This window comes from Arvicanthis niloticus, chromosome 19, assembly GCF_011762505.2.
Source record: "Arvicanthis niloticus isolate mArvNil1 chromosome 19, mArvNil1.pat.X, whole genome shotgun sequence".
NCBI lineage: Eukaryota > Metazoa > Chordata > Mammalia > Rodentia > Muridae > Arvicanthis > Arvicanthis niloticus.
In genome coordinates this window covers 1521944-1549011 of record NC_047676.1, presented here as the reverse complement: position 1 = coordinate 1549011, position 27068 = coordinate 1521944, and the positions used below count along the sequence as shown (strand labels likewise).

The 27068-nt window shown below is 48.6% G+C and overlaps 1 protein-coding gene across 1 annotated transcript in view; it reads left to right on the top strand.

Annotated features, from left to right (window-relative positions):
* Positions 1-27068, top strand: part of Lpcat1 (lysophosphatidylcholine acyltransferase 1) — a 51359-nt gene that overhangs the window by 6223 nt on the left and 18068 nt on the right. Inside the window, exons 2-5 of the mRNA XM_034523347.2 lie at positions 11418-11560; positions 17937-18151; positions 23797-23909; positions 25324-25384. Of these exons, the coding sequence (XP_034379238.1) occupies positions 11418-11560; positions 17937-18151; positions 23797-23909; positions 25324-25384 (532 nt within the window). The remainder of the gene's footprint in view (positions 1-11417; positions 11561-17936; positions 18152-23796; positions 23910-25323; positions 25385-27068) is intronic.

Genomic DNA, 27068 nt, shown 5'->3' with positions numbered 1-27068 from the left:
CCAGGAAGTCTTTCACCTACAGGAAGGAGTCCTTGGGTATTTGTAGTATGTCCTGCCAGTTGTTCTTTTGACTTTCTCATCTGGCCTCAAAAGTTTCCAAAAGCTAAGCCCCTTCCCAAACAGGCTTCATCCTCCCCTACAGCCTCCCAAGCCTCTTTATTCTGACCAGTCCCCTGAGACTATGTAGCTCCTGTGGTCAGTGAGGTGGGAGCCTTCTCTCCAGAGGCATGGGATCAAGTCGACTCTGTCCTTTAGAGGAATAACCAGTCTCTGGGACACAGTTCCCATAAACCTCCTTCCCTGCCAGCTAAAACTAGAGGAGCCCTCTGCGTCTGCAGGTGGCATGGGGAGGGTGGTGCTGTGGTCTCCTCCATCAGGGAGCTCAGGGAGTACTAGGGGTAGGGGTTTCCACCCACATAGGTTGTGTAGGCTGCCCTCCTACCTATGTAGAGTGTCCCTCTTTCCAAATGACCTGCCTGCCAGTGAAAACAGTGAGAATGCTCTAGGGCTTGAATCTTGTGATTCCCTTACTCGGCCCAGGTAGTGGGTCTTGAGACAGCCACAGATTGGGATGGATCTGTCTCCTGACCTAAGCTGAGTCCTGGTTCCTCAAGGAAGATGGGACCAGAGTGAATTCCTGTATAACTCTCAGGTTAGTCTCTCCCACTGCATGGTAGACCTCTACTCTTGAGGCTCTCCCAGGGGTCCCCTCCCCTGTTGTTGTCTGATATTCATGGCTTCCAACTCCCTCTACATCTCAATAGTAGACTTAGAATGTGAAAATGGTACTTGGGTTGGGGAGAGCATGGTTTATCATGAGTCCTGTCTGGATGGTATCCCTAGACAGGGACTCCACATCCTGGATACTGCAGGAATGACCCAAGGAAGGGACAGTGTGTTAATAAACAGGTGCTTCTCTGACACCTGAGACTTGAAGTACCTCTTCTCGGGGAGCCACCATCCTCAGTGAGCAGGGACAGGGTTAGGGTTAGGATCTGTGGGAGCCAGCAGAAGCAAGCCCTTCAACTCCAGTTCTCTCTCTAGTCTCCTGAGACTGGACTGTTCACCCATAGGAAGCTTGGACCTCCTGCAGGGATGCAGGCCCTGGGAAGCTGTTGGCAGGGCTCCTGTCTTAGAGCCACCTGTTCCTGGTAGCCTGAGCTGTTTCTACACGTGGTGTTGAGCTGAGTGCCTGGAAAACTCCCTTTTGGAGGACCGTAATTATGGGGAGTCCTGCCTCTGATGCTCCCTAAAGTAGGTCAACTGCTATTGAGTCCCTGTGGCTCTGGAGAGGGATTTAGGGCCAGTCTCTGTTTTTGAGTCTCATTCTTGGAAGGCAGTGCATAGCCCCCAAATGTATGTCTTCAGAACTTTCTGCTTGGGCAGAGTTCTTGGGTGGCAGGCCACCCTGGTAGGACCCCAGCTACAGTTTATTTTGTTGTAGTGCTTCACCTTAGGCTACAGGACTGTCAAAACAGAACTGCGGGGACCAGAGGGACAGAGCCACCACCCATCTACCTCCACAAACATACATACACACACACACACACACACACACACACACACACACACGCATGCACGCACGTACATATGCACGTGCTGTTACACACTGAGACACGAGGAAAGATTTGTGTCGACAGTTGCATGTGTAGGAAGAAGAGAGGAAAGCCCAGAGAGACCCCTGACACCAGACTAAGGCCAGATGCCTGCCAAGATGGTCCTGAGTCAGAGAATAAGCATTGTCTCGAGTAGCCATGTATCCTGCCCAACCTGGGCCCTCCCACCTAAGAACGTCACCCTTACTGCACCTTTGTGTGGGACGCTGCCTTGTGCCCATTTTCTGGAACCCACTAGTCACTGTAGAGGCCTTTCAGAGTATATGCTCCCCACACACCCTTATCCTCTTGCCATGGCTCCCCCCTAACCCCTGCGTGCTCATCAGTGCAGGGTCTTAGTGTGTATCGTTCTTGGCCACATAAAGTAGACTTCGACGTCACAGGTGTTGAGGTGTGTCTGCTGAAGACAGGTCTTTCCATTCTATGCCTGCCCGTCCATTAAGTCACGTCACCCATGTATTAGTCCTTCGGTCTGCCAGCAGTGGGCTGGTGCTGCTGTTTTGGGAAGCCTGCTGTCCAGACAGCATTTGGGTAAAAGGCTTGTCAAGTGCTCCGTCCACAGGCTCCCAGCAGGGAGAAGACAGTCCAGACTGGCCAGAGGGAGGGGTGCCTAGGAGTCTGTATCTACAAGCAACAGAGCTGATGGAAGCGCAGCCCTTTCTAAGGGTTGGGCAAGTTCTTGACCTTGAGCACAGGTTTACAGGGCTCTCAAAGCCCAGAGGCCTCCCTAATGAGGCTAAAGAGTAAGAAAGGTCTTGTCTAGCTGAGGCAGGTCCAGAGCACTCTGTTGACACCTAGCCTATTTTACCCTCTGGCCTTGGGATGCCCCTTTAACTCTACCTCACCCCCACCATAAGGTAGGGTAACTGCTTCCAGTAGGCTCATTTCTGTATCTTAGAGTGAGAAGGCCACACATGGGTGTGCTTAGAGTGTTTTTTTGTTTTTTTGTTTTTTCCCTGAGCTTATCTGGAACCCAGGTCGTCTCTGACGCTGCAGTGTCTCTGATAGAGCCTGCTCTTGGGGGTTCCCAGGCCTCCCATTTACTCTCCCTTTGTGCGTCTGGTGCCTTGCTTCTTTCCCGCCCAAGGCTGCCTGTGTGATTATGTAGTGTTTTCTCTGACTGCACAGATGTTAGGGCCAAGCCTGGACCCTCCCTGCTGGGGATGGATTGTGCTAAGATAGACAGCTACCTAGCCTACCCTGCTATATGGGGCTTACACAGGGTGAAGGTTACCTAACACTCCTAGCACATAAGGAGACATAGCAACATGGTGTCCGTACCTGTGCTGCGGGAGCCTGCTGAACTAGATGAACAGTTGCTCTGCGACCACCAAGTCCCAGCACCTGTCCGTAGGAACACAGCTATGCGCAGGGAATAGGCAGGCGGTAGTGCTGCGTACAAAATGGCATGAGGAGACCTGAGCCTGTAATGAGGGTGACTTCCCAGGTCCTTGTTTGTTAAATTATGGGGTTCCAAAGCTATCTCTGGGGCCTGACTGAACCCTTCACATGCACATAGTGCATCTCCAAGAAGAGGTGTGTTCCCAACCTGTGTTTTTAGTTTGCAAAGAGGTCAACCATGTGTGGCTAGCCACAGGGAAACAGGATTGTTCCTCAGACAAGGGAGACCAACCATCTCATATCCACTTGTGCAGCCTGCCCTTACTTAGCCCGCAGCCTTCCATGATCACACACCAGTGTCCCCAGAATCTGAGGCAAATGCCAGGATGTTTTGGCACCACCCCAGAGATGTTTCCCTCAACAGTGCCATCCGTGTCCTAGCAGTGAGGCACTATACACAGGCCTGAACTGGGAGGATCCAGCTGACAAAACAGTTTCTAGGATCTTCCCACCAGAGCCACAAAGGTTGGTGAAAATGAGTTCTACACTTGTGGTGTTCTGAAACTGGTGGTTCTGTAAGACCAAAGTGGCCTGGGACCACAATGGTGTGTAGCAGGGCCAGTGCTTCTGGAAATCACTCCCGTAATTCCCCGTGTGGTTCCTAAGGTGATTTGTAGTTTTGAGTGTTTCCCTAAAGACAGACTCAGATCAGTCTCCATCAAAAACGCTCTGGATTGGGCTATAGGCTGAGACTTCATTGGATAGCCCTCCGGTAGACCCGGTATAGACCTGGGGAGTTGGGACCCAGGGCTTAGATGAAAAAAATAGCTCCGTCTTAGAAAAGCTATATTTAATTTTAGATTTGAGTGGGAGAACTAAGAAGCACTTATAAATAGCCACAAGCACACCACAAGCGCAGCCTCTGAGGAAAGTTCCGGTGGAGACGTGGACACTCTTAGCTGTGCGTGAGCATCAGAAATCTTCAGCCCACTACACTATCAGTATCTAAGGCCATCAAGACAGGGACATGAACATGCCAGTGAGAAATGGACAAATGAACCCAATGGAAATAACTCTGCTGAAGTGTCCTTTGGATGTCCCCTGTCCCCTGTGTCCGGCCTCATCTTGGCTCTGGGGTGTATAGGACACTTGAGCAGTAGGCAGGTGCTATAGGATTGTTCTTGTAAAGAGGTTAGGGTCAGAGGAGCTTGCTTGATAAGGCTGTTTTTTTTTTTTTTTTAAAAGATAAACTGCCTGCAGCTTAAGATGTGTTCTCCTCCTCTTCCACTTCCTGAGGTTTGGTTCTGAATGTGACTATTGAAAGCTCCCTGCCTCAGAGCCATTGTTTAGCAGGAACAGAGTCACTCTGGAGCTAATTAAAGTACTGGGACTACCTAGGGCAGAGGTCGCCTGTTGGGCTAGTCTGCTTACTTGCTTCCATATCTTCTAGTTGAAGTCACCTGGGGCTCTCCATGGCTGTGGGCTATAGGCTTCAGCCATGTGCCTTGAAGTTCCAGCTGAGAAATGTGTGAGTGATTTGTAGTGCTTTTTAAAGCTTGTGTATCCTCATAGGAGCTGGTAAAATAAACTGTGTGTGTCTTTCCTCTCTGGTTTGTGGCGGTAGCTCCTGAAGATAGGCTTCACTTTCACGCTGCTCCAGACCTTAGACATTAGTCATTAGTTACCGGTTTGGGGTGTTGGCCCACAGTTGGCCCCAGGGCTAAATTCCCCAGGTATCTCAGTGTGCTGGAGACATCCCTGGAGTTTTTAACCTCTCTTCTGTAACCCATATGGGAAGCCCATTGCTTTATCCTCAGAGCCTCAAGATGTACAGGTTGCCCACCAGCTCACCAGGATAGTTTTTTAGACTACACAGGAAGCAGATCTGCCCTCCCTTCTGGACTCAGTAATTTCAGGGTCAGCCTTACTCCCAACAGGGCTCTGGCCCAGACTCCCACTTCCTGCTGCTGCCAGTTGGCTGTGAATGTCTCACCCTCATATAGACCAGGAACGCATGGCATTTGCAGCCGTCTTTCCACCCCTCCTTGGCTACCATAGTAGTCCCAAACCCAAGAGCCAGAGAGGCCCATGTTGGGCCGCATTCTGAATTTGTTTTGTTGGAGAAATCAAAGTGAGCTGCTAAGAGAGAAAACTGTGGCTGGCTGTGCCGAGGGAGGGGACACTGGGGAGAGTGCAGACTCAGCCACTATGCTGGTAACTTAGTTACCCTGTTGACCACTGGTAAAGGAAGTCCAGGGTGATGTCATTGTAGTAGTACTGTCCTTGTGTTATGAGCTAGTATATCAGAGAGGTATGTGTCCTGAGAAGAGTAGGGGTTCCAGGCCCTGGTGCCTGCTGTGTCCCTAAGTGGTTTCTCCTGTTGCTCCTGGAACCCTGGTCTTGGGCTCTGACCAACTGCTGCCTTGTTTCACTCTTGGGCTACCTGTGTTTCTCATTCCCTTTAGGGTGAGGGTTTGGGTATTATGCTAAGACAGCTCCTTGTGGCTCCAGCAGCCCTTCATTTTACAAACCATCCCACCCATCCCTGAGCAAATCTAGCTCCTACCCTGAATTTCTGGATGAAGAAGTAGCATGTGGATCTTCTGGTCCAACCTCTTAGAGGCTGATAGCAGGTCTCTGTCACCTGTGTGCTATTATGGTGACTGCTCCAAGTGTGATGGTTAGATCTCGCTGGTTTATTTTACAGTTCTGCATGCCCTGACTTGGGCTAGCTGTACTTGGATGTTGTCTTATTGCTCTGGTCCCAGCTAAGTTGCTGGCTGTGTTGTTGACACCCTGCCCAGTTGCTATGTCCTCCAGACTGTTGCACCTGTCTGAGACTCCTCCACTTGGCCATCTCTGTGGCCCTTGAGCTGTGTTTGCCCCAAATGCTGAAGTCATCCCGGCAGCTGGGGAACCATCCGTTTGTTTCTATGTCCCTATGCTTGTTGCCTCGGCTCTTCCCTTGGTGCCTTGTGTAACTTGAAGCTCCACCCTCAGCTGTCCCACAGAGAACCTAGACTCACCTATCCCCCAGTGGTGCCCCTAGGGTGGCATCCAGCTCTGCTGCCACCAACAACATTAAAGTTGGCAGCCTCAGACTATCTCCCTGATCGATGGAGGAGCACAGCTCCCCAGAGTACAGAACTTACCCACATCCTGTGCATCACCTTCTGCATGGAACCATGTAGCAGAAACTACTTGTCCTGGAACCTCCCAGGCTCTTCTTCAGGGATCCCAGAAGTATCCCTGTCAGGGAGGTGGGATGGTGGACCCTTAATAGACCTGGCACATCCAGGGGGGTAGCCAAGGCTGTGAAACTACTGAGACGGAATGCGTGGAAGGGGCCTTGCCTAAAGACCAGACAGCTGGGCAGAAAGAATGACCACCTCCAGAGTGCAGGGACACCCTCTGTCAGTGGCTCTGGGTCACTGTGGTACCAGCCTAGGGCAGGGATAGAATGGGACCTTGGCCATCAACCTGGATTGGCCTACACCTGATCCTGTAGACAAAGATGAGAGTCTTAGCAGCCTCCCAGGAAGGACTGCTCATAAGAGTGTCTGTGACCCTTGGTTGAGTTTTTCTAAGGAGCCAGAATGAGAGCCAGACTTTTTAGTATTACAGTGTGAATGTGTGTGTGTGTGTGTGTGTGTGTGTGTGTGTGTGTGTGTGTGTGTGTGATGTGTGCTATACGGCATTCATGTGGAGGTCAGAGGACAACTTGAAGGAGTTGAGTTCTCTCATTTCACAGTGTAAGCCCTAGGGATCGAACTCAGGTTGTTAAGCTTGGCCATCTTTACCCACTGGGCCATCCTGTTGGCTCAGGGCCTGCCTATTAAAAACTATCTGACTACTGCTGGTCTTTGTCCTGCTGGCCTTCAGGAACTGATCCTCCTGGTTTTCTTTCGCCTAGCATCCTCCTTGGGGACCTAGCCTTATGCTATCCATCACTCTCTTGACTGAGCCTTGCTGACTGCCCCCCACATACCACTCCAGCGCCCCATTGCCTGTTGCTTATCTTCCTTGATCCTCCACTGTGTCTACTGGAGACTACCTGACGAACAGTCTCTTCATAGGTCTGCTGTAGGTCTCAGTGGTCAGCAGTGACCAACTTCACCTTGTAAGAGCTGGTTTGGAGGTATCTCTACCAGGGGCAGTAGAGAGAGTAAAGTGTGTCTGTGGCTCTGTGGTGGTTTGAAAAGGAATGGCCCCCATAGACTCATGTGTATGAATGTGTGGCCCACAGGGAGTGGCACTATGAGAAGGTGTGGCCTATTGAAATGGTTGTGGCCTCATCGGAGGAGTGTGTCACTGTTAAGGTAGGCTTTGAGGTCTCATATATGCTTAAGTTAGGCTTAATGTAGCAATCTCTTTCTGCTGCCTCTGGATCAAGACGTAGAACTCTTAGTTCCGTCCCAACACCATGTCTGCCTGCATGCCACCGTGCTTCTTGCTATGACAATAATGGACTAAACCTCTGAAATTAAGCCAGCCCCCATTTAATGTTTTCCTTTAATAAGAGTTGCCATGGTCAGGCTATATCTCCACAGCAATAAAACCGTAACTAAGATAGTATTCATGTGTTCAATGTGTGTGAAAATGCATATCCATGTTATGTGTATTGGCTTGTGTGTGTACATGAGTAATTGTGTGTTCAGTGTGCCCATGTTATACATATTGGCATAGATGTATATCAGTGTATACATGTTTAACTATGCAGTGTGTGGTCATTGTATGTGAGTATGTCCACTCGTCACTGTATATGTGAATGTGTGTGTGTGTTCAGTGTATGAATTGTGTAATTTGTGTGTGGCTGTGTGTGTTCATGTGTATTGTGTATATGTGTTCAGTGTTTGAATCTTTGTCTACATTGTATGAATTGATTTCTGTCTATCACTGCATACACATATATCTATGTGTACGTACGTATGTATTCAGTGTGTATATGAATGTGTCCACATTTTCTATATTGGTATATGTGTATGCATGTATAAATGTGTATGTGTTTAGTGTGTGTATAAATATGAATGTGTCCGTGTTGTATGATTTCGAGTATTTGTACATGTGTATCAATATGTACGTGTTTAGTGCATATATGAATGTGTCCATGTATATACTGGGGTGTATGAGCATGTGTATTTGTATCACTCTCTACCAGTGGGCGTGTGAATGTGTATCTGTCTGTAAATGTCACTGTGAGCATATGTGTGTGTCTGTGCTTATGAGCAGACGTCCTAGAGTGTATCACGCCCAGCCCTTGTGTCTGTTGTTTTCGTTGATGCTTTGAAGCTCTGTCCTGGCCTGTGGACTCCTTCCTTGGCTACTCTTTGCTATGTCCATGTTTGCTACCCTGGGTATTGCAGTTCAATCCATACCTCCTGTTCTTGACCCCGGGCCCAGCCTCACAGGGAGCCTAGGTTTCACAGGATGGATGTGGAATGGACGCTGTTGGACAGAACCCTCTTGTTGGGAGTCGGTCATAACCTCCCTCCCAAGGCAGCCCTTAAAACCTAATTCAGACTGTCTCCTCTGCTGTGATGGACGGTGTGTGTGTGTGTGTACCAGTGCCTATTCATCTAGACTGTATCTCTCTTGAAGGGTTGGTTTGTTATGATCAACCTTCAGAGGGCAATTTAAGTTACCACACACAGCCTTGGGCCAGTGTAATTCTTTACTGAACTGTGGTTTAGTTGCTTACTTCCAGCTCACAGAGGAGATGACCACACAGTTTCCTTGCCTCGGCATCTTTGAGAGTGATGTGGCTCCTTTATAGTCAATAGGTATCTACTGTCCACAGCTGGTCTTAGGAAGGCTGGGTTGCAGGTCCCAGCATCAGTAGCCCAACACTTTCTGTGTCGATGGAATTTTCATGGAGTTGCAACCTCGAGCCCAACCTTGTCACCTGGAAGCATGGCTGAGTCCTTTATTCCATGTCTCTTCCCTCTTTCATCTGTCCTGTAGCCTGTACCAGGCTACCCCTTCCTTCCTTCCTTCCTTCCTTCCTTCCTTCCTTCCTTCCTTCCTTCCTTCCTTCCTTCCTTCATACTCTTGGCCAGCTCTTCAATGGCCACTTCCTGTATAGGGTAGCCAGTCTGCACATGCTACCTAACCCTCTCTGGTAGGCAGCCATACTGTGTGTGGTTTTGGTAAAATGGACCCTGGAGACCTTCTCACGCACATGCTACAAATTGGAATCCAACATGACCCTGGGCTTCCTGAGTGTGGAAAGTGGACTCCTGTTTTCCTCCCAGCATCCCTCTGGCACCCTGTTCTTGATGTGGACAGTTCTTGATCCCATAAGCTACAGAAAGAAAAGGTGCCTTGCAGGCTTTGATAGAGGAAGGCCCTGCCCACCTGGTAGCCACACACACCTGGAAAGCAAAGCATCTGGAAAGTTGTCTGATGTTTTCCTGCTCTTTGGTCTAGCCTGATTTTCTAAGAATGACTTTCGTGGCTGCCTAGAGGTTTGCTTCTCCTCCCCACGCCCCACACAGTCACCAGCAGATTCAGCTACTCTGAATATTGTCATGGCCTCCAGGCTAGCCGTTTCCTTTTGTAGTGTCTCAGAAACATTGGCCTCTACTATGGCCTGTGATCCCTTAGTCTGTTTAAACCGGTTCGCACCAGGGTAGGCACTGATGATGTAGAGACCAGTGGCTGTGCAGAGTCCTCCTGAAGATGGTAGCTTGAGGAGATAATGGGCAGAAGGTACAGCAATAGGTTCTAGAAGGACTGTGGTAGGTAGGCCCCCTTAATCCTGCCTTGGTTACCTGGGGGAGGGTTCCCTGCTCTCTGCGGTACAGACAAAAGCTAGAGAGCCAGCGCTGAGTAAAAGTGGAGACAGAGTGCAGAGGAAACACCTATAGGTGGTCCTGACACCTGAGGTTTGTTGGCCCTCCCCAGCATGCTGTCCTCTCTGACCCCAGGCAGCACACCAATGCAAAGGGCTTCCTTCCTAGCTCACATCTCTCCCCACATGCTGAACAGTGATGCTGCAGAGCCCCCTTCCTCAACTCTCAAGTTTGGCATTATCAGGAAGCCTGCTAAGGGCTTCTGGGAAAACTCCTCATGGAAAAACAAGCAAGGCTAACCCAGGGAAAAACCACAGTCTACAAAGCTGGGATCCTAGAAATCCTAGAAGCTAGGCAGGGATATGTCAGTAGGAAGCGGCAGTTACAACAGCATGGGGTCAGTGGAGGGTATCAGAGGTGCCTCACAGGCCTCCTCCCATCACTCCAAACACAAGCCCTGACAGGCATCCTCTCAGCACCCCTCACACAAGCCCCAGCAGGTTACTTCCTAGCATTGCACTGACATTAGAGGAACCCTGACTGCAGCACTTTAGCATGTTGCATAAGAAAAAGCATTATGTCCTAATAGAGGCAGGAGAGGGGTTGATAATGTTCTTACCTCCAAAGACATCAGGCAGCCCACTGCCGGCTTGTATGGGATGGAGGAGTCGTTGCCAGGTACGAGATGCCATATGTAATCATTGCCTCAGTGAGTGAATTATGTGTGGGAGTAGATATTGGTAGCTGTATCTGTCCTGTCCGCAGACCACATGTGACTTTAAAAGGTATGAGCATGGATTGACCATGCTCAGTGTCAAGTCCACACTTGTTTCTAAGGCTGTGAAAAATACCACCCACTAATGCAGCATTTGACTCTGCCCCACAAAGCTACCCACCACATGCTTTCTGAACTCAGAGACACAGGCAACAACGGCCTGGTCCTGTAGCCTCCAGCTGCCCGGAGGTGAGCGCTGGTTAGTAAGCCATGCCTCCCTTGGGCTATGGCTCTCCCGAGAGCTGCTCTGACTTCTCTGCTCTTTGGTCTAAGGTTGGTCTTGCAACTCTGCTTAGTCCCCCTCACTGCTTCATCAGTATTGGGTCTGCATATACTGTCTCTGTTCACATCAACAGTTTCTGCATGAGCGCATATACATGTCGAAGCCATGAGATCAACCTCAGCTGTGATTCCCTGGGCACTTTTGAGACAGGGTTTCTTACTGGTCTGGAGCTCACCAAGTAGGCTAAGCTGGTTGGCCAGTAAGCCCCAGGGTCCCACTAATCCCCAGTGCTGGAATTTCAAGTTTGGGCTACCACGCCTTGTGTTCTGGGGTTGAACTCATCTTCAGCTCCACCATAATGATCTTAGGGAGAGGTCGGAGGATATTATGTGTTGAACAGGCATGGGAGCCTGGCTCTAAGCATTGGGTGCTTGGGCTCCAGCTTTGGGTGCCAGGTCCTCTGCATGGATGTGCTGTCAGAGTCGGAGCAGAGCTAAGTGCCAGCCAAGCCCTGCCTTGTTGTTCCCAAAGTGTCTTTGGTGAAGAGTGTAGAGTGGGAGCCACAAGGATGACAGTGCATTGGCTAGCTGTGATCTGGCTCTGCCCGAGTGCAGGTAGCTCCAACCTGTTCTCAAGCAGGAGTGCTTAAAAAATAACACCTGTTTCCCCAGGTGGCTTTCATGACGTTGACGCTGTTTCCCATCCGGCTCCTGTTCGCCGCTTTCATGATGCTGCTGGCCTGGCCCTTTGCACTCGTGGCCTCCCTGGGACCTCCTGATAAGGAGCCAGAGCAGCCCCTGGCCTTATGGAGGAAGTAAGTAGCTCTCTTGGCTGGCAGTCTGCATGGTGTGTGTGTGTGAGTGTGTGTGTGAGTGTGTGTGTGTGTGTGTGTGTGTGTATGTGTACGCACCTTGACTGTTGTTACAATGTCACTGCTCAGCCAGGGTGGAACTGTCTCTCCCTTTCTAAGCCTGCTTTTACTGGCACATGCTATCTTCTTGCTGCTTCCTTTGAAACTAGCTTGTCTCTTCCTGTCTTTCGCTCTGATCTTTAGGCTTCATCTTCAGAGTTCTATGGTTCATGTGGCTGCTGTACCCATGTCCCAGAGCACAGAGATTCCCCACCACCATGGCCTACTATGTTCCAGAACCTGTTCTGTTTCTTGATGGACTTAAGATTCAAACCAGAGCTCCCAGGCCACCCTGAACCAGCTCTGGATCTACTGGTGGGAGTTGCAGAACATTCTCTACTTCGGTGGAGTGGACAGCTCTCAGGCTGAGTTAACCCAGCACCATAGTGACACAGGTCCCTGTCTCAGCCCCACAGTGTGGGTACCCCGGGCGGGGAAGGAGTGCGCCTTCCAGGTGTATTTAAAGCAGTTTCAAGGGGAGTATCTTCTGAGTGGCAGATTGTAGCTGACACACCCGGCCCACCTGGGGTCACTGAAAGTAGACAAGCTTACACTGAGTTCGGTATTTGATACCTAAGCCTGTTTTATGACCAGACTAGACAAAACAGAAGCTCTGGTTAGCATAGGCTGGAATCAGACAGTCCTGCCCTTGTAGGGACCTTGAGTCAGTCCAAGACTCCTGAATGGTGGACATTGTTACTGTAGACTGTGTGTCTCTCAGACCCAAATTGGGCCTTGCCTATAACTGTTAGAAACACGTGAACCTCATCTGTCTGAAGATGGGTATGCTGAGAACACAGCCAAACTGAAGCTCTGTTAAACCACTCACAGTGTCAAGATGCCATAGACATGTTATGTGGGTTTTTCTGTGTCTTTCCACCTGACACAGGTATCTTAGCCAGAGCTTTAAGAATGTTCTGCTGTGGTCTCTAGAGTACACTCTCTCAGCTCAGAAAGACAAACAAATCCTTGCTGGAAGTACTGACAGAGAGGCCGGACAGGCCAGATCTGGCTGCTATGCAAATAATTTTTTCCTGAAACATTCACTACTTTCACAGGGACATGAGCTGTGTGGGTATGGGGGGTGCTCTGTGGCCCCAAAGCTTAAAATGTCACCAATTGGTGCTCTGTGAGCTGAGTGTTCACCCAAACCACCCAGCCTTTCTTTTCTTGTGAGGGCCTGATGCTCAAGATGTATGTTCAGGAGAGAGGCAAGAGGGGACCTCATCTTCTGAACTCCAGCCCTCTAGATGTCAGATCACTGTCAGACCTGAAGATCTGTGAGCACCCAGTGTGAGTGTTAAGTGAGGCTGGTCAGGGGTGAGGTCGATGCTTGCTCTCACTTCTTCATTTGTCTGAGATTGTCCTAATCCTCTGAATAGCATACTTTATTGTGACAATCTGTTAAAAGGCAAAAGACCATAAAATATGAGTCTGGTATGAAATATAACCAAGCTCATCAAATCTGGGCCAAACCAGATCCTGTTTTTGAGCATGCTGAGTATAGAGGAATTTTAATCCAGCAACATGGTTGCTCTGGAAAGAGATCACATCCAAATACCTTCTAGGTCTGTGTGATCTGGCTAGAATACAGACACACCTTTAATTCCTCTGGCTACAATATAGACACACCCATAGTACATTCCTCAATCCCAAACAATGAAGGTAAAGTTAGTTTGTAGAAGGATGCATCTGAAAGTGACCATCTAATTGAGGGGCAGACAAAGTGATGAATCAGAGAAAGATTTGGCAAAATGAGTCAGAAATGGGATACACCCAACTCTGACAATGGCAGACAGGAAAGACAGGTGACTTAAGAGAGCATTGCAGATGGGGTGGCAGTTTTACAGAGACAGGTTACAGGTGAAGACAGAATGAGCCAGAGAATGTTCTACTCTTCAGAAGATTAAAACAGATGGCCAGAGTTAGAGACCAAGCAGAATAATTCAACCAGAAGCCAAGAGAAGCCAGTTTGAATCAGTCAGTTTGGAGAAAAGTTTGGGCCAGAACAGCTAAGTTGAACCAGCCAGTCAATGTTCAGAAAGAACCAGAAAGTGTGGGCTTACTCAAGAGTAAGCCTCTGAGATGACAATTACATCTGGCAAATAAAAGTTACATTTACAGCTGAGTCCAGAAATTATGCTGGAAATCTGATTTAAGTGGATTTAAAGGTATTTGGGTAACAGGTGTTGGCTCTTGGTGACAAGGGACTGAGGACACTTGCTGTTGCTCCACATGCTGCCTGGTATCAAAAGGGCCTGATCACCCTTTTTTTCCTCTTCCCCACTCCAACTCAGAGTCCCAGAGCGACAGGACAATTTTCAAAGTGGGTGACTTAGGCTGAACTCCTCCTCACCTGCCTTCCCTTGCTCACTGGCCTCTCCTGTGTGCACACTCATTGAGCTCAGCAAGCTATAAAGGTCCATAGCAGACTACTTCCAACAGCTCTGTTCTTGGGTGTAAAGTCACTCAGTCTGTTCACAACAGCTTCATTGCACAGATGTGATGCAAGTTTCATGTGCAGTGAGGGAGAGGCTGAGATTTCTTTCTTTCTCTTATTGAATATTTTATTTATTTACATTTTAGATGTTATCCCCTTTCCCCATTCTCCACCCTCCGAAAACCCCATTCCCCCTCCTCCTACTTCTATGAGGATGTTTACCCACCTACCCTCCCACCTCCCCACCCTCAAATTCCCCCCACACTGGGGCATCCAGCCTTCATGAGACCAAGGATCTCCTCTCCCACCTATGCCTGACAAGGCCGTCCTCTCCTACATATACAGCTGGAGCTATGGGTCCCTCCCTATGTGCTTCCAGGCTGGTTGTTTAGACCCTGAGAGCTTTGGTTGGTTGGTATTGTTGCTCTCCTCATGGGGCCACAAACCCCTTCAGCTCCTTCAGTCTTCACTCTGACTCCTCCATTGGGAACCTTGTGATCAGTTCAATGGTTAGCTGTGAGCATCCGCCTCTGTATATGTCAGGCTCTGGCAGAGAGATTGAGATTTCTTATGGCCATAGTTTTTCTTGAGCTTTGTATGTCCTTGTCAGCTTAGGGTACATGTCATTCTGTGTGAGAGAGAATGTGTATACATGTGTATAAGGGTGCATGCCCATGTGTGTAGATGAGTGTGTATATGTGAAACATATATGAATGTACACACATGAGAATATGTGTGTGTGTGCATGTTCATGTGCGTGCATTTGTGTGTGTGTGTGTGTGTGTGTGTGTGTGTGTGTGCCTGGAGGGTGCATTTAGATGAGAGTATGGATATGTGTTTATATGTTGAAATATGTGTTATGTATATATGTTGCTGTATGCACATGTATGAGTGTACACTGATAACAGTATGTGTGTATGTATATGTGTTGGAGTGCACATGTGCATATGAAGATGATGGTGTGTATGTAGGTGTGGCGGTATGTATTCATACATAGATAAGTGTATTGGACTGTGAACGAATATGAGTATGCCTATTATTCTATATGTGTGTGTATAGATAAGAGTATGCAAGTGTATACATGTTGAAATGTGTATGTGTAGAGTGCATACAAGTGTTGGAGTGTGCATGTGTGTGCTTGTTGGTGAATATATGTGTAGGAGCAGTAGGAGCATGCATGTACACATGTATATGTACACAGATGAGAATGATGTACATACAATCATTTGACTGTACAGGTTTGAGTATATGTAGATGAGTGTGTGTACGTAAGTGGAGAGTGTCATGTGCAGTGCAGCCATGTACTCTGGGCCTGCGTGTGCAGTGCTGTGCCACACGAAGCCTATGGGAGCTCAGTGGATTTGTGGCCCTGGGCTTATGGGAGCTCAGTGGATTCGTGGCCCTGGGTTCTCGTGGATGCTTTTGACTTCTGAAAGGAGACATAGTGGCAAGAAGCCTTAGTTACAGTGGTACAGAATTAGGAAAAAGGCAGGTTTTAAAATAACTGGCTACAGAGTAAAGTTCTGCTGAGTTACAATAGCAGATCCATTCAGACTCAGGCTCGTGTTACGTTTGCACAGCAAAGCTGTTGTGAACAGATTGATGTTAAAGACGATTTTTTTTTTCTGAATGAAGTTGGTAGCATTCAGACATTTCCTGAAAATCTCAGTGAATGACACAGTTTTTTTTTTTTTTTTTTTTAAGAAGATGCTTGTTTTAAGTTACTTTCAAAATACAAGTGTCATAAAAAATAGATAGAGCTGCCTTTTGTTCGCACTGACCTCTAGACTGGCTCCTCTACCACCAGAGAATTCCCAGGGTGGATCAGGCAGGCAGCCAGGTCCTCCAGCTGGGTCTTGGCTGACTGACAGGCAGCTTGAGAAGGGGCTTGTTCCTGAGAGCTCCTTCGGACTCAGTTCCTGGATTGATAGGATGCAGACTGTGAGACTGAAGGACTTGAATATCCTACCCACTACCCTCTGAGAGAAGTCTCCTCCATCCCTCTCTACCCTGGAGAACTTGCTCTGTGGCTCCCTGGCCACACCCTGTGATTTAAAGTTTTGAATTACACACATTCTTTGCTTTGCATTTTGACTACAGCCTTTGTTTTTGGTTTGTTTTTGTTGTTGTTGTTGTGTTGTTTTTGTTTTGTTTTCTCTTTCTTGCTTGTGGCAGAAAGAGTATCAAAATCCTCAATTCAGCTTCAGTTCTCCAAGCCCTTCTTGGTCAGGCCATGCTGTGGGGGTAGTGCTGGCTTCCTGGGGCATCCAGATCAACCACTATCTGAAATACCTGTTGCACCTCTCAGGTAGATCTGTCTGAGGCCTAGTCCATCTACCTGTCCTGACCCCACTTGGATTTTTGTTGAAGACTTTCTGGAGGGTCAGGTTCTCTTCCCAGAAAGAGGATTTGCAAGAGGAATGGGGACCCGATTAACCACTGACAACCAAGCCGCTCTCCTTTCTACCTGACATTCTAGTGGGCCAAAGTGCAGCACGCATGTCCTTCTCCTGGGGATGCGGGCTACTGTGCACCATCTCCTCGGTGTGCTTCTTCTCAAGACTCATGCACCTGTGTGCTTCTCCTCAGTCGTCTCTTCATCCTGGGACCAAAGACCTAAGTCGTCTTCAGCACTGAGATGTTGAGCTCCCATCCCGCCCCCTTCTCCTTTGTGTTTCAGGAGCTTTCTTTTCTGGCCTTTCTATAAACTTGACCTCTAACCTTGCCCAGAGCTCAGTCTCAAGGGTCTTCAAGATTGGGGGTTGATAGAGCTTAATCTCCCGTTCCTCTCTTCCTCTTGTTCTCCCAGGACTGGCTCCTGCATCACTACAGCCTCACACTCCCAACCTCTGCAGCCTTCTCTTCCTTTTCAGTTGCTGTACATTTTACGTTTGTCTGTTTTTACTGCGAGTACATCCACACGTGTCTAGATCACACTGAGAAGTACATACCCTTGTGTCACACCATCCCTGGAAATAGAACCTTGAGTCTGCTCCCCAGTGTCTCCCTGTAACTACAGCAGCTGCTTATCCCCTGAGTAAGCAAAGGTCCTTCCAGATGATTCCTCAGAAGGTGGGGGGTGGGAGTGGCTCTGTACCTAACAGTGATTGGGCATTGCTTAGATCTGTTGGGGATCCTCTCACAGAACCTCCAGGGGAGTTAGCACTTTGGGAAAAAAATCAAGGAGCCGGGCTTTGAGCTCTTTTTTTTTTTTTTTTTTTTTTTTTTTTTTCCTGTGTGTTTTGGTCTCTTGCTTAGCTCAGGGACCAAGCTGCACCTAGGCCTGCTCATACCACATGTCACTGCAGGGGTGTCCTGAAAGGTGTCTGAGTGCTTCTTGTGGGTGAGTAAAAAGGAAAACCCTCAGGATTGAGTAGACATCACAGGAAAGCAAGATGGATAGTCTAGGCCATTCTTCTCACTTCTACGTTCGTGACCATCTGGGTCTTTGCAAAAACTGAATGTTGATTCCTGTGGTCAGTCTTCTAGGCAGAGCAGCCATGGGAAGAAGGTCTGGAAGACTCTCCAGGGCACGCAGCTTCTAATGGGTGTTCCACATGCTTTGATGGTTTCTACTCATGCGTGGCCGAGTGCTAACATGAGCTGCTGATATCCAGTGTGTGGGTGTCTTTGACTTTGGCGTATGGCCTGCTATCGAAGCTGAGGAGCTGTGCTCACCTGCAGGCTGCTCTGTGGTAGACAGAGCCCTTCAGTCATCTGTCAGATCAGGTGGGAGGCATTGGCTATGAGTGCCTCTGCCGAGGCGCCCCGGCATCTTTTTCCCATGCCCCTGCTGTGCCTGTGCCATGGCAGGAACTCAGTGTTTCCTGTTTCTTACAGGGTCGTGGACTTCCTGCTCAAGGCAATCATGCGCACCATGTGGTTTGCTGGCGGCTTCCACCGTATAGCTGTGAAGGGGCAGCAGGCGCTGCCTACTGAGGCTGCCATCCTCACCTTGGCTCCACATTCCTCCTACTTTGATGCCATCCCAGTCACCATGACCATGTCCTCCATTGTGATGAAGGCGGAGAGCAGAGACATCCCAATCTGGGGAAGTGAGTGAGCACCTGAGAGTGGGTGAGACCATGGGAGTGGGTGGACCCCCTGGGAGCGGGTGAGACCCTGGGAGTGGGTAAGACACCTTCTCGCTGACAGGCTCTGGCTATGCTGGTTTTGTCATTGTGGTTCCCTGTAGCTCAAGCTCCTTCATTTATCAGTACTGTCATGTGCAGAGATGCATGTCTAAAGTCTGTCTTGCAAGCATTCATTTCCTGAATCACAGCAGCTCAGGGTCTCTTGAGCATCTGGGTAGCTGCCCTGAGCAAGCACTAGTCACTCCCAGGAAGAGCAGTGTCTTGGGGCTGCCGGTCAGATCACAGAACCTGAGTGGCTCTGTGTAGTACAAGGCCTTTCTGTCACATTCTAGGAACCACAAGCCCAGGGTCACCGTATGTGCAAGGGGGAAGCTCTCCAGAGGCTCCACAGGGGATTGTTCTGCCTGTCTGGTCACATGGCCGGCTTTCCTCTGTTCCTCATCTGTGTGTGTGTCTTAGCTAAGAATTCTGTCAACGGATAATCCAAGGTAGCCTCATTTTAAGATCCATGATTTCATCTGTGTGGACTTTTTGTCTGAAAGGCCATGGTCACAAGTTCTGGGGGTTGAGAAATGGTTCCCAGGCAAGTTTCTAGACATGAGGTGCAGTGCTGGGGCCCCAGAGTGTGGTGTCCTGGGTACTGTGGTGATTGTGGTAACTGTGGTGTCCCACAAGAACAGTGGAAGGAGGATGGTTCAACCTGATGCTGTGTTAGAAGGACAGACAGCTCTGTACCCCATCGTGGTGAATAGGTCCCCTGAGTATATGGTGAGAAGAGAGACAGACTTGTCAGAAGAACTCTATGCTATGATCCACAGCCCTGTTCTGATGTCTGGGCACTTTGTGAGTGAATGTCCTGGGGTAACACTGTGGCCCTGTGGGTCTCATAAACATGGCCACTCAGCAGCCTCACCTGCACTGTAGAGCATAGGTTTGATTCTTCCAGACTGGGCTCTGGCAGTATCGCCTGAAAACAGGTCCTTCCTCATATCTTAGTTAGGTTGCCATTGCTGTGTTGAAACACCATGACCAAAAGCCCCTTGGGGAAGAAAAGGTTTATTTCAGCTTCAAGATACACATCACTGTCTTTCACTGAAGGAAGTCAGGGCAGGAACTCAAGCAAGGCAGAGAACTGAAGCAGAGACCAGAGTGCTGCTCACTGGCTAGAACTTCATGCCTTGCTCAGCCTGGTGTTTATATATATACCCCAGAACCACCTGCCCAAGAGGTGGCACCACTCAAAATAAGATTTGGCCCTCCCAAATCAATCACTAATTAAGAAAATATGCTATAGGCTTGCCCAGAGGCCAATCTGGTGGTGGCATTTTCTTTGTCAAAGTTTCTCTCCCAAAATGACTTGAGCTTGTGTCAAGATGTCCTAAAACTAGCCAGGATACTGTCTGGTATCCTGATTTCTCTGTACATGCCAGGCTTCTGCTCTTTTGAATCAGAGAGACCTCTAAAATCTTGAGGTATGTTTGCCTGGGAGATGGGCAGAAAAAGGACTTGGCTACCACTCTGAACTACCCAGCCTTGACCCTTCTGATCTGGCCCTGACCCAGCTGCCTCTCCTAGACTTAACCACAGAAACAGCCTGCTGTCAATTTGGCAGAGTTATGAGGAAATGTTTCTCACACTATCTAGGGGCACTAGATTTTTTTCAGGTGTGCCTGCAACCCCAAACCTGTCCTCACTTTTATCTTTCTTCCTTTGCTGTTGAGCCTTCTCCCGTTGCCTGTGGAAACATTAAGGATCTGGCTCATGGCCACAGGGAAGCAGGTGGTGAAGGAAGCTAGAACCTAGGCAGATGGCAAGCAAGGTCCCTAGGCCCAGACCCACACAGGCATCCCTTCCCCCAACACAACTGTGACTTTTCAGAAGCATCTGGCCGTGGCTAAGTCTACTGCAAACATGCCCTCCACAACCTATGTGCTCTCCACTCCGGAGGTGTGGTCACGCCCATCCATGGGAAATGTGAGTTTTTACCATGCATTCAGGCAACACTGTGATCAGTGTCCTAAGCACATCCAAGGCTCACGGACCCTGGGTGAATTCCTTTCATCCACAAGGTGCTGGTACTCAGTTGGCTTGTGCAGAGGTAAAGAAGCCAGATTGGAGCTTGACTAGTGGTTTGTGGTTTGGAGTGCTAGATGGGACTGTCTCACCTCTGTCAAGCATTTGTATCAATCCCCTGATCTTAGATCGGCAGGACCTTGAAGAAAGGCCAGCAAGAAGGCAGAAGGTGGGACTGTGTGTAGCTTTTGCACACATGAGCACATGAGTGGTGTAGCAGATCCTGTAAACAGAAGTGAGCCTCCCAGTGTAAGGACATCAGTTCCGAAACAACTCTGAGCAAGCAGGGTCGCTCCCCTTCCATGAGGCCCTTGGAGAGAAATTGAGCTGTTTGGGCCATCGGCTGTAAATCTATCACAAATAGAAGACGATTGAATTCCAAGAATTTTTTTGGAACTTGGGTGGGGTTGTAATTGGCAGATATGCGGTCCACCTTGATAATCCTGAAAGGTGTCACAAGTCCTAAACAGTCACTGCACATGGCCCCTGCCAAGACACCATGGCCTGTTTGGTTTTGCAGAGACGTTATCACTGTGCACAGAGGTTCTTTCTGAAGCCTGTACATTTCATGGTCATTTACAGATAATTGACAGACCTGAGACTGAAGGGTCGTAGCAAGTTTATCAGAAATGTTCATTATCCAGGCACAATGATGTGATGTGTGCCTGTAGTTCCAGCACTTGGGTAGTTGAGGCAGGAGGGTCACCTGATTAGGGTATCAAGACCCTGTCTCTAGAGGGAGAAGAGTATTGATAAGATCCCAAATATACCTTATCCCAGTCAGTTCTTTACCCGGCTTTCTATGAAGGCAGTGTATCAGATTAGGTACTATCTTAGGCATTCAGCTAAGAGTCCTCTAAACCCTAGAGAACCCAGGATGTGATCTGGATCCATCTCAAGAGCAGGTTTGTATGGGCAATAGCTTGTCCCCAACTTCCAGCCCCTCTTTTGGGTCCTGTGACAGATAGCTCCTGTTGAAGAGATGAATGTTGAAAATACCTCAAGTGTTTTCATCTTTAGGTCTGTGGGTGTTAGAGGTAACCAACCTCATAGCTTTTCTGTCTCTCTGTGAATCAGCTTTGATTACGTGTCTGTCTTGGGGTTTTTCTCAATGTGATAAAACCCCCCAAGACCAAGGCAACTTGAGGAGGAGGACAAACTTTATTTCAGCTTGTACTCTGGGTCATAGTCCTATCTCTGAGGGAAGTCAGGGCAGGAGCTCAAGCAGGGCAGAAACTAAAGCAGAAGCCATGGAGGGATGCTGCTCACTGGCTTGCTCCCCGTGGTTTGTTCAGCCTGCTTTATTATACAACCCAGGGGTATCACTCTGGCAGTGTGCCAGGTCCTCCCACATCAACCATTAATCAAGAAAAGGCCTCACAGAATTCCCTTCTGGGTGAGCTTACAGAATCATTTTCTCAATTAAGATTCCTTTTTCCCAGATAAGTCTAAGTTTGTGTAAAACTGACAAAACCAACCAGCCAGTACCTGTTCATTCACTGAACTGGTCAAGTGATGTTTGGAGGCAAAATGGCTAAGGGATGAGAGTGTATTCATGGGCCTGTTGGAGCTTCAAGCAGGATGCAAGGCCTCCTGGAAAGGAGCTGCTTTCAGGAGCAACTTGTTCATTAAAGTCCAAAATCACTTGTCTGATGGAAGGTGATTTACCCAATGTCTAAGTTAGGGTCTGATATGAACAGACACCATGACCAAGGCAATGCTTATAAGAACAACATTTGATTGGGGCTGGCTTACAGGTTCAGTCCATTTTCATCAAGGTGGGAACATGGCAGCATCCAGGCAGGCATGGTGCAGGAGGAGCTGAGAGTTCTACATCTTAACCTGAAGGCTGCTAGCAGAAGGCTGGCTTCCAGAGAGCTAAGAGTAGGGTGTTAAAGCCCACACCCACAGAGGCACACCTATTTTAACAAGGCCACACCTACTCCAACAAGGCCACATCTTCTAATAGTGCCACTACCTGAGCCAAGTATATACAAACCATCATACCCAGGAACCTTCAAAGATACCGTCCTGGGTGTCCAAATGATCACTTTGTCTTATCCTGTCCTTGGAGCCCTTCTTGCCTCTCTGTGTTCATCCTCAGATTTCCCAAAGGACCAGCAAGCATCTTCCACTGTCTGGTCAGTTTTCTTATTCTTGCCATCAGAGACAAAGAAAAGCTCTGTACTTAGCCCCATGAAGCACAGGTGAACCCAGCGCCTCTGGGAAGATGGTGGCGTTGCAAGGCAAAGCAGACAAGGTTGGGATTGTGATGTAACCCTCACCGCATCTGGTCTTTTCTCTTCCCTTCTACTCTCCAGTCATTTTTGGAGCATCAGGGAGTTGACAGGAAAGGATGAAACAGATGCTAGAATGACAAGGCAGCAAAGAGACATGCTTGTGTCTATTGTGTGCTTGGCTTTTTAGAAGAGTTGTGAAGACCCAATAGGTTATTGAACAATCACTTCCCTTCCTTTTTAAAAAATATTTATTTATTTATTTATTTATGCGTGCCTTTTGTGGAAAACCTCCTAGAAAGAATCACAAAAGATCCTTTTCAAGTCTCAAAATGTCTTACAAAAAGAACCTACAGCTGAAATGGTCCTGGGAGATCAGCTGCAGACCAACAGTGGACCAGGGGCTGCAGCTGCCCTGGGCCCTACTCCTTTCTCCTCAGAACAGGGACTTACCTGGGGGCAGTTTATATTAAAACCTCTTCAGAGTATTTTGAGTGATATCTTATTTCTACATGGTCTTACTTTGGTGGTCCCCAACAATTTGGTCAGTTGAGGCCCGGCAATCATGGCAGAATAAGTGCCGTGAACCTAGACCAGATGTAGAGATACCATGGTGTAGCAATTACTCCAGGGCGTGTGATCTCTGGGGTTCTTGGCAGCAGAGAAGCAACAAGAGTTTGTTCTCGCCACCCTGGAAGCCAGAAGTTCAAGAGCAGGGTGTTAGCAGACAAGTCAAGGTGGCAACTGGCAGTACTTGGTACTCTGTAGCTTGAAGATGCATCCTGTCTTTCCTCTTCATCCAATCTTCTCCTCCCCTGCCTCTCTTTGCTTACAAGGACCTCAGACATTGATTAGGACCACTCTAATTAGGGTTATATGCTGAACTTGATTATCTGCAAATATCTTACCTTCAGTTAGGGTCATATTCTTAGGTAACAGGTGTTAGGACTTCATCCCGGACTTTGAAGAATGCAAGTTCAGCTCACAGTAAGGTCCAGGGGTATTTGAATCTCCTTGTTCTGCTGATGGAGCAACAGTAGACAGCCTGTACTTGGGTGGGGCTAGGTTTCCGTTATGTGCTTTGTGCTCTAGCTACTGGTCCTGTGGACCCATTGCTCTTCCAGGGCACAAGGGTTTCAGAGTTCACTGGAAGGTTCCTCACCTTCTATGTATCAGCATGGTCCTGGGAGCTAGGTGTCTTTGGGATATGCAGCTCACTATGGCCCCTGAGAAGTCTCTGTTCAAGCCTGTGGTTTAGAAGCTATTCATGCTGATATCCTGTCTCGACTCCTACAGCTCTGATAAGATACATCCGGCCAGTGTTCGTGTCCCGCTCTGACCAGGATTCTCGAAGAAAGACAGTGGAGGAGATCAGGCGACGGGCACAGTCGAATGGAAAGTGGCCTCAGGTAGAACCATCCTGCTTGCTTTGATAGATGTGTACTTTGAGAATGGGGGAGCACAAAGCCTGCTCTGTCTGTCTCTCATGCTGACGTTCACCTTGTTCTGTTTTTAGGCAGTGTGTGCATCCGAGAGTGTGCTTGGTGTTGGACACTTTGGGTTTCTGTGTCTGGTCTTAAAATGAAAACATACTCTCTTGAGTGTTCACTTCTTGTATCATATGGGGTGGCACCTTGCTAATTTCCCTGAGTGTAGTCTACTTTTCAAGTTAACTGTGAGCCTGAGGAATTCAACACTTCTAGATCCTGGACTGAGCCTCTTGTCTTGTTGGCTGGCTGCTATGGCTGCATCTGTAGGCTTGCCTTTGCCCATGACCCCTGGAAGCCTAAACTGCCTCAGTGTCATATGTGTTCATTTTATTTTCTTTCTCTTCAAGCCAACAGGTAGAGGCTTGAGGTTTTGCAGGATGTCCTGTCTGTAGTTGCTCAAAGGCACTGAAGATCTGGTGCTAAGTATGCCCGCAGTCAGCCTCTGTGGAGGCTTGTGGCTTCTAAGGTGTGGCAGGCACGTGCGCGCGCACACACACACACACACACACACCATGCACTCCTGCACAGACAGAAGTTGCTCCCTCTTCGCACACACACACACACACACCGTGCACGCCTGCACAGACAGAAGTTGCTCCCTCTTCGCACACACACACACACACACACACACACACACACACACACACCGTGCACGCCTGCACAGACAGAAGTTGCTCCCTCTACACACACACACACACACACACACACACACCCACACCCACACCATGCGCACCTGCACAGACAGAAGTTGCTCCCTCTTCTCCAAGGAGCTTAGCTGTGCTCTTTGTGAACACTGAGCCCACCCAGCCTCCTCAGTGGATCCCCTTCCCTTCAGGGCTCAGATATGAAAGCTGTATGAACTGAGCTTTCCACCATGGGGAGTCTTAGTTTGTTCTGTGCTGCCTTGGCCAGTGAGTCAGCCACTGCTGTGTCCATGGGAACAGGAGTCTCTTCACACTAGTTGTTCCCAGTGGCTGCACAGTTCCCTGCTTGTTCTCAGCATCTCTATTCCTCCTGGTGCGTCCACTCTTGGCCTCCACTCTCTCCCGTGATGCATGTGTGGCTGAGAACTATGGCGTCCTTTGCTGCTGCTTACTTTGTTAATAGCTCATTTTATTTTACTCTCTTTGCCCCAGTCCTGGGGGTGGGGGGAGTGTTACCAAAGATCCTCACCCCCAAGCTTTGGGGGGGGGGCTTCTCAAAGATCCTCCCCCTTCCAGGAGCCATAGTCTAAATTTACATCAGTAAATAGAAAAAGCACACTGGTAGGTGGGCTCCTGTGGGCTCTGGATTTAAGTACAATGGTTTAATGCTATCTTTTTCCTGTTTTAAGATAATGATTTTTCCAGAAGGAACTTGTACAAACAGGACCTGCCTCATTACCTTCAAACCTGGTATGTAGTTGTTGTTGGGTTTTTTTTTTTTTTTTTTTTTTTTTTTTTTTTTTTTTGTCATTGTTATGTTTTTAATCTTCCTCAAAAAAGAGGAAACCAATCATGACTTTTGAAGTAACATCATCTGCCGATAATGGAAAAAAAGTCTCTATCGTTATCTTGTATGACAAGTTCTTAGAAGTCACAGGAAGTCTCAGTGTTTGCGCCAGGAGCTACAGTGTCTGCAGGAGGTTGGGGAGACTAAAGGCAGTGGCTGTTGTGAGTAGTGATGTTGGCCTGAGCTCTGAGGTCGTGACCAGTGAGACCCTGATATGCTGAGGTCTTGTCCTTTGGGATACAGGATGCCCTGGGCCCTAGCAGCTCCCACGGACTATAGGTCTTCCAGCCTGTAGCTCTCTCTTCTGGTTTCAGAGCCTCTGGAGAACAGTGCTTCTCCATGGGCATGAACAGTGAGCCATCAATTTGGACACTTTCTCGGGGCACTCCCCAAGCCTAGTACTGAGATTGAGTCCCAGCATTTGGCGGCAGTGTACAAAGTCCACTCCTGACTCTACCTGGTTAAAAGTTTTGTTTGACCCGGGTGGTGTAACAGGTTTGCACCTTGATACTGCTATAGCTCTTAGTGCTGTTGAGAGGTGGATGGGACTCCTACACTCTCTTTGCATGGGGTATGCACACTAGCTCCCACAGACTGGGTCAGACTGGCCACAGCTGCCAGTAATCTGCTCTGGGCTGCATCACACTGCTCTGTTTTGGGTGCTTTCTGAATTCATGGTCTTTCCATTCTTTTTAGTGATAGATGATAAACTTCAGGGTCTTCCACCTCCTTGGGCCACCCCTTTTACTGCTCATGTGCACATGGCTGAGGCCTCCCCTCCTTGACACAAATAGTGGTGGCAACTTTTATGGACAGAGATATAAAGCAAGAAAGGGGAACCCTTATTCTCTCTCCAGTGTGTCTAAAATAGGCTTAGCAGCTAAGGCAGCATGTTATAACCAAGGCCTAGCCTCCCCACTTGGAGCCCTCATCCTGGGTATAGCTCAAAAGCCCCCAAACATTTTATTTGAAAACTCAGTAGTGATACCTAGCCATATCTCCAAGGCCATGGGCAGAGTATAACTGAACTGTGAGGGAATTAGGTATCTCAAGCCATGACAGGTACCTGTGAGGGAACCAGCTCTCTTCTGTAATAGTGGGATTTACCTGTTCTTAAAAGAACACCTGAGGATTGGCACTTCACAGATGCAGCTGGGCTTCCTGTGTGAAACTGAAGGAATGTAGACACAGGGTAACACGCATCATGGGGGAGGTTGTATGCCACAGTTACCCACAAGGACTAACTGTGTGGTGCCCAGCTGTGGTTCACACCATAGATACCTGACGTTTACTTAGCACTGGGCCTGCATCCAGCCTGCTACTGTACTCCATGGTACATGTGAAGTCTCTGTGTGGTCTGAACTCCTATGCTCTGGAATCTGGGAAGAGGCATCTCCTCCTGAGGCTATCCCTGCTGCTGGCTGCCCTGATGCCAGTCCAGCATCTGTTTCTCCCACGTTGTATTTGCCTACATGGGTACGCATATTCATGTGTACACAGGTTCCAAGATCAGACATGAGAAGTTTAAAATAGTGGCTTTTAAACACTTAGCACTTAGTTTGAACAGTGTCACCATGACACATGTCA